The sequence below is a fragment of the Amphimedon queenslandica genome, unplaced genomic scaffold, assembly GCF_000090795.2.
Source record: "Amphimedon queenslandica unplaced genomic scaffold, v1.1 AMPQUscaffold_12792, whole genome shotgun sequence".
NCBI classification, from domain to species: domain Eukaryota; kingdom Metazoa; phylum Porifera; class Demospongiae; order Haplosclerida; family Niphatidae; genus Amphimedon; species Amphimedon queenslandica.
Window position 1 is genome coordinate 1 of NW_003546972.1, and position 7635 is coordinate 7635.

The 7635-nt window shown below is 32.9% G+C and overlaps 2 protein-coding genes and 1 long non-coding RNA gene across 4 annotated transcripts; all 3 read left to right on the forward strand.

Annotated features, from left to right (window-relative positions):
- The first annotated feature begins 1443 nt into the window (after nt 1-1443).
- On the forward strand, nt 1444-2152 carry LOC109586747 (phosphatidylglycerol/phosphatidylinositol transfer protein-like). Its single transcript, XM_020002952.1, has 5 exons — nt 1444-1538; nt 1607-1639; nt 1684-1782; nt 1827-2020; nt 2069-2152. Exons 1-5 carry the CDS (start codon nt 1448-1450, stop codon nt 2150-2152), a joined length of 501 nt encoding a protein of 166 aa, XP_019858511.1. The 5' UTR covers nt 1444-1447.
- A 1125-nt stretch (nt 2153-3277) lies between these two features.
- Nucleotides 3278-3706, forward strand: LOC109586759 (uncharacterized). Of its 2 annotated transcripts, XR_002187216.1 has the most exons (4): nt 3278-3365; nt 3434-3466; nt 3511-3609; nt 3654-3706. It is a non-coding gene; the product is annotated as an uncharacterized LOC109586759 (long non-coding RNA). The 2 variants fall into 2 exon arrangements; XR_002187215.1 differs by lacking the exon at nt 3278-3365 and having other exon boundaries at nt 3378-3466.
- Nucleotides 3707-5859: 2153 nt separating this feature from the next.
- LOC109586756 (phosphatidylglycerol/phosphatidylinositol transfer protein-like) lies at nt 5860-6679 on the forward strand. Its single transcript, XM_020002963.1, has 5 exons — nt 5860-5974; nt 6043-6075; nt 6120-6218; nt 6263-6456; nt 6503-6679. Exons 1-5 carry the CDS (start codon nt 5884-5886, stop codon nt 6587-6589), a joined length of 504 nt encoding a protein of 167 aa, XP_019858522.1. The 5' UTR covers nt 5860-5883; the 3' UTR covers nt 6590-6679.
- The last annotated feature ends 956 nt before the right edge of the window (nt 6680-7635 follow it).

Below are 7635 nucleotides of genomic sequence, written 5' to 3' on the forward strand. Positions count from 1 at the left end.
TCTAGAGGATCCCCGCTATGACAACTAACTGCAGATACCCAGCAAGCTTACTCGTGATACATGAGATTAATAGCTAATAATAAGCCACCCTAATCATGAATATGATTAATGCCCTACCCCAAATCTGCCCATGCTACTTACCAGAAGATCCAATCCCTGGGGAAGCCTAGGGCCAGCAGTAGGAAAGCACCCAGTCTGAGAGTGCTGATACTGCGGTTGGAGGAGGTAGGAAGGCTGTGGTTAGACTGCTGACACAGCTGCGGATAGTGAAATGAACCGCAGCTACACCAGATGCTGGTCTCCCGGCAGAGGAAGACGGCCTTAGAGGCAGCACGGACCATTGGGAGCAATAGAAACGGCAGCAGTGTAGGGCAGTAGTGCATGATGAGAGCTGAGCTGGCTAGAAATGGCGAGCATCAGATCCCGCAGCTCGTCCAGTGACCGTGGCGCTGAATTGCCACTCTGGGATACCGAGGAGGGCTCCTGATTGTCTGGGATAGACTCAAAGCCAACTCCATTAGGAACAGAAAGCTCAGGAGGTGAACGAGAGATTGAAGGGAGAGACAAGCAAAACAAAATTACACAGCCAAGAACCAAAACTTGGCCACTCGAGCACTCAAATCAACACAACTGACCACGAGGATAACCACGCGAATGTCAAGGAGTGGCCTCCGCCTTATCATTAACTGACTTTAAACGCAAGCCTTTAAAGACTATTTAAAGTTATATTGTCCAGTACCACCAGGAATATATTATATCAAATTGACTGATATAGTACCAAAGCTTTTTTGGCCAGTGAGTAACAGATACAGTGTATCATTATTACTATTCTGTTTCATAGGGTAGGTATTATGGCAAAGCTACTACATACAATGAGGAAGGAGAGGAAATGATGTGTCAAAAGACAGAACTTACTATTAACTAAACTGCATGTATCTAATATGACTTACATGTAAATACAACATTTTTAATAATTATCATTAAATTACAATGCAATGCTAAAATAAATAGATTGAAAACAAGCAAAAGCTATGTTACAGTGTCAAGCCAATAACCTATAATACACATATTTACATATTTAGAATCTACAGTGAAACAAACTCGTTTGCTTGTGCCAATACTACAACTGTCCTCGAAGACAAAGGCCAATTTTGAGAACATAAGACAATCAGCTGCTTTAACTTCCAGACTAGTAGAATACATACTGTTACTTCTATCAATTGTATTAGTACAGTAGTATCTACATGTACATTGACTGAAAATCAAACATTCATGACCAGTTGGAGTGTGATATGTTAAATCACTAAGCACAATCAAATAATAATACTAGTGTAATAAGAGCCAGTACATCATAATGAAAGGTAAACTCATCAAAGAAACTTTGAGTTAGCAAATAGACTAAAACAGAAGGTTACAGTGAGGCACCAGTAGCACAGTCGAAGAGAAGATGGGTAGACTAGTAGAGTATATACTGTTACTTCTATCAGTTGTACTAGTAGTATCTACATTGACTGGATCTACTAACAATTACTACAATGGTAAGATACTGACTACTATACTAATGGATAATATACTTGTTTTAATTATACATACTGTCAACAACAAGAACCTACTGGAAATGAAGGATTCACAGATTGTTGTAAGTTCAGTAATACACTATTGATTTATTCTATTAATTTTAAGCTCTTACTAAGAAATTTGCCCAATTCTTTAATGTATCATTAACTTCATATACATTGAAAAGAGGAGATAGCATTCACTGGAATGCAGATCTACAGATTAGTAAGTAACAATAATTGTGTCAATAAATATGAACCCATTTATAGAGAGGACTATAAAATGGGGTATACTGCATTTCACAATGACACACAAATTCAAGAATTATACTAATATTACTTTTCTTGATGATAAATTTAATTTATGCGATTTCTTTGTGGATTTAATCAATAAACACTGCCCAATACAACCAGGAATGTATCATTTAAATTACAGTGCCCAAATCCCCAACCTCTTATGGCCAGTGAGTAACAGATACAGTGCATATCATTATTACAATTTTATTTCACAGGGTAGGTATTATGCCAAAGGTACTGTGTACAATAAAAAAGGAGAGGAAATGATGTGTCAAATGACAGAATTAACCATCAAATAACTGTGATATTAATTATCATCAATGACTTTACATTAGTGCAAGTATAATCTGAAGTTTTAATGTCTTTCTTAGCAATTTGCCAGAGTAATCATTAAAATTATTAGAGGGCCTTAATACATTTGTTACATCATTTACAACAAATTGCTTAATATAGAAGCCAACATGAACCATAAGACATCACTATACAAGAAGCTTACAAAATAAGTCTTGATTGACACTAAAAGCCAAATCAATGAACAGTGCAAATATAAAACAAAAATGTACACTGAAATACATAATTATACTAAATACTATACGAAGGCAATAAAATAGAAATAAAATAAGGAATGACTCAGAATAGTTTGTTGATAATAAAGTATGATGCTTATTCATAGTCACTTGATTACTGTATATATGTTCCAATTTTCGAGTGTTTTTAATGAAATGTGCTCAAAAGTTAATATTTGTGTGAGCTAATTTTTGTGTTCTGGCCATAGTCCACATACAATAGAATGGCATTGGAGGTGGTTTAAAATTTGTGGATTTAAGGTGAGCACGAAAATAATGAAATTTAATACATCTCAAAAAATTAAGACGCGTACAGTAGCTAAAAAATAATCATTACTCTATAAACATAGGATTCCTTCCTTCCTAAGTTGCAAAAATAAAATCCACAAAAATCATTTTAATATGGTACACACATGGCACGTGGCAAAATTCGTGAAATTAATATTACAAATTGGAAATTTAGTAGATTTTGCGAAATATAATTTCCTAAAAACTTATACGGTATAACATTGCCACTATAGTTATACTAAAAGTAGCATAGCAAAATTACATGTAAGCCAACAAGTTACAAGTAGCGGTAACAAAAACATTACAAATGTAAACATGTTGATGCTTATATTTTTGATAGGCTTGTTTACATAAGCAACCTGTATAGTATAAGCATTAGTATTAACAAAAAGGAAAAAAAATGTATCAGAGGTATTAATAATTTAGTACAAATTGTCAAAAACTGAAAGTATTAAGATACAAATCAAATAATTAATAAACACAAAAGGTTAAACAAGTTATATTGTAGAAGTAGCGTATATTAATGAGCGTAGCTACAAGAAATCATAAATCAAGTCAAAGAGAAAGATGGGTAGACTAGTAGAGTATATACTGTTACTTCTATCAGTTGTACTAGTAGTATCTACATTGACTGGATCTACTAACAATTACTACAATGGTAAGATACTGACTACTATACTAATGGATAATATACCTGTTTCAATTATATATACTATCAACAACAAGAACCTACTGGTAATAAAGGAGTCACAGATTGTTGTAAGTTCATTAATACACTATTGATTTACTTTATTAATTTTAAGCTGCTACTAAGAAAATTTTTGAATTCTTTAATGCATCATTAACTTCATATACATTGAAAAGAGGAGACAGCATACAATTGCATGCAGATCTACAGATTAGTAAGTAACAATAACTGTGTCAATAAACATGAACCCATTTATAGAGAGGACCATACAAGGGGGTATACTGCATGTCACAATGACACAAAAATTCAAGAATTATACTAATATTACTTTTCTTGATGATAAATTTAATTTGTGTGATGTCCTTGTGGATTTAACCAATAAATACTGTCCAATACAACCAGGAATGTATCATTTATACGCTCAAGCCCAAATCCCCAACCTCTTTTGGCCAGTGAGTAACAGATACAGTGTATCATTATTACTATTCTATTTCATAGGGTAGGTATTATGCCAAAGCTACTGCATGCAATGAGGAAGGAGAGGAAATGGGATGTCTAATGACAGAAGTTACTATCAAATGACTGGAATATTAAATATACTTACTGACTTATTAATTTGAAGTTTGCAATGTCTTTTTTAGCATTTTGCCAGAATAAACATAAAAATTGTCAAAGGCCATAAATAAATGCATATATTATAGGTACCGTATATCGGGTATATTTCAATGCATTAATAATTTTGGAAGAAGCAATCCATTGCGAAAATAAACATTATGAAATTATAAAATATGCGGATAAAAAGAAAGAGAAGATATGTGGTATTGTGCAATCATTATGAACACGTGGCTTCATAACTATCCATGGCTTCTAGCTCGAAGGCCATAAAGAGCCTTTTTTGCCAGTTAGAAGTGTTGCTAAGGTTGATTCAGAAGTGGAGAAGTCAGCAAATGCTTCAATTTACTTACCAGGCCAGGTGGTTCATGGAAATAATAGCAAGTAAAATATTTTCGGAATATAAAGGGCTTCAGAAATTTTCCATCACTGAACTTTAAAATTACACCACTTTTCATGCATTGAAATATACCCGATATACGGTAAATTAGAATTTGTTAGTTGATGACAACCAAACACCAAAAACGTCCTTAACATAAAAGCCAACATGAACTATAAGACATTCACTATACAAGAAGCTTACAAAAAATAAGTCTCAATTGACACTATAAGCAATTAAAGAATATACTATTAAATTCGATGAACAGTGTAAATATAAAACAAAATTGCGCACCAAAAAAATACATATTAATACTAAATACTATATGAAGGCAATAAAATAGAATAAGGAACAACTGAGAATAGCACAAATGTCATTTGTTGATAATAATGTATGATGCTTATTTATACTCACTTAATTAGCTTAAAAATAATCATTACTCTATAAACAAAGCCTGATGTTACCGTGCGTATAGTCACAATGCATGCAAACAAAAATAAACAAAAACATTACACAATGCAAGATACACTACACACACAATTAAACACTAATGAGTATTGTGTATACCTACATATGTAATCAACAAAAAAACCTACTGATATAAATAATAAAGGATTCACAGATTTAATATACCAATAATCAGCAAGTGCGAAGGAGGTCCAAGGCAAGATACATTATACATGTACATATGTAGTTGGTCTTACTAAAATGACAAGACATGAAAGTTAGTGAAGAGGGTTTCCCATAAAGCATGCTAAGTGAGCTAAACAGCATGAGCTTCATAACCTGACAAGCACTACAATACAGTACATGGAATTTGGTAAAAATTCAAAAAATAGTTTTGATCAGAAAAAAATATAAAAATAGAGAATTCACTCCCAGACTGTACTATATACATGTATAGTACATGGACTTTGGCCCAATTTTTGAGTAACTGTAAAATTCGTAAGAAATCCATTTTTAGTCGGAATCAACTCAAACTTCCTACACAACATAAGAACATGTAAAAAAACCTGTGTGTAGTATATAGGATTTTGTCAATTATTTTAGAAACTGTGAAATTCATTGAGAGGAACCTGTAAGAGCACTATGCCAAAATCCTGTGGGAAACTGGCCCAGTTAGTGAAGGACACAATAGTTTTAAAGAGGACATTAAAGTGACTGTGCCCTTCCACACAGGCAGAATGAGAACACTGTCCCAAATGCCTATAGCATATGTAGCAAATAGCAAATATACACATGCATGTACTAAAAATAAAAAAAAACAAGACTTGCAAGTAATAAATGGGCTGTACCTCATCAATTTAATTGTATACAAATAAAGCAAATACTTTTCATTATTGTTATGATGATTTAGTGGTAGAATAATGTTTAGATGCACAATAATGATAACATATTCATCTAAAATAGCAAACTATTGAAAATATGTGTTGATCTATAAATACATGAATACATCGTCTCAGACTCATAACTGTAACTATTGAGGTCAAAGAGAAGATGGGTAGACTAGTAGAGTATATACTGTTACTTCTATCAGTTGTACTAGTAGTGTCTACATTAACTGAATCTACTAACAATTACTACAATGGTAAGATACTGACTACTATACTAATGGATAATATACCTGTTTCAATTATATATACTATCAACAACAAGAACCTACTGGTAATAAAGGAGTCACAGATTGTTGTAAGTTCATTAATACACTATTGATTTACTTTATTAATTTTAAGCTGCTACTAAGAAAATTTTTGAATTCTTTAATGCATCATTAACTTCATATACATTGAAAAAAGGAGACAGCATACAATTGCATGCAGATCTACAGATTAGTAAGTAACAATAACTGTGTCAATAAACATGAACCCATTTATAGAGAGGACCATACAAGGGGGTATACTGCATGTCACAATGACACAAAAATTCAAGAATTACGTTAATATTACTTTCATTGATGAAAAATTCAATTTATGCGACTTCTTTGTGGATTTAATGAATATACACTGTCCAATACAACCAGGAATGTATCATTTATACTACCATGCTCAAATCCCCAACCTCTTTTGGCCAGTGAGTAACAGATACAGTGTATCATTATTACTATTCTATTTCATAGGGTATGTATTATGCGAAAGCTACTGCACACAATGAGAAAGGAGAGGAAATGATGTGTCTAATGACAGAAATAAACTACATAGCTTAAGTAAAGAGTAAACTATTTTTCAACTGCTTTCTTAGCAAGCACAGAAATAATGGACATGTCAACACTTCATTTTTATTGTGTGTGCTTAGAATTATCACAAAATTTTTAATTACAACAATTAACAATATAAAATGCATCCACAAACAAACACAGTGTTTACCACTGAACCACAAAACATTCATAAAATTCAAGTTCAACTACAAGAAGCTTATGACAAACAAGTCTTGGCATCTATTTTCTATACACCCATGTACTATCCAATTAAAGTACATCAAAAAATAATCAAATGTATGCGTACATGTACATGTATTATCATAAAAATACTGTGTACGCTTTAAACAATTGTATATACTATAAAGGGAACTACCAACACAATAAGTTTATAAGTAGTACATGTGTATCTAAATGCTCTAAAACAATGCTACCTGCCATTAATATGATGATTATTCATTAAAATAACAGTTACTCAATGCATGCTAAACACAAATGGACATGTAAAAGAGAAAGAAGCAAGATAAACACTACCCACACATGCATGGGCTACTATATACTGCAGTACAGATGAACAAACTGTGTCATGACCAGACATGGTCAGTTATTGTAGTACCCAAAGGAACTCAAATCAGTTGGAACATACACCAATGGAGACTGACTGCACATGTATCAGAGACCTTGAAATTTTCCTACTAGTATAGGAGTGGTAAAGACTTCCAGCACAATTATAGTTTGTCACTGAATATTTCACAAGCAAAGAAGCATTCCACTCACACAAAAAGGTATGTTAATTGATATACATGTAATCATGCAGAGTGTCATGGGTAACCAATTCATGTCAACTTATTCAATCCATACACTTATCCTATATTGTCCAAGCTCATAATTGAGTCCATGTTCCATCAGTGCTAGTTTATTAGGAAGGCTCTTTTCTTTTCTGTCTCCATTCCTTGCAGCTATCAAGTTCCATTCTACTTTACTCAGTGCCGTAAACCTCTTCCATCAGGACAACTTGAGGAAAATTCAGTTGGGATTCTCTTTATTGTAATCTG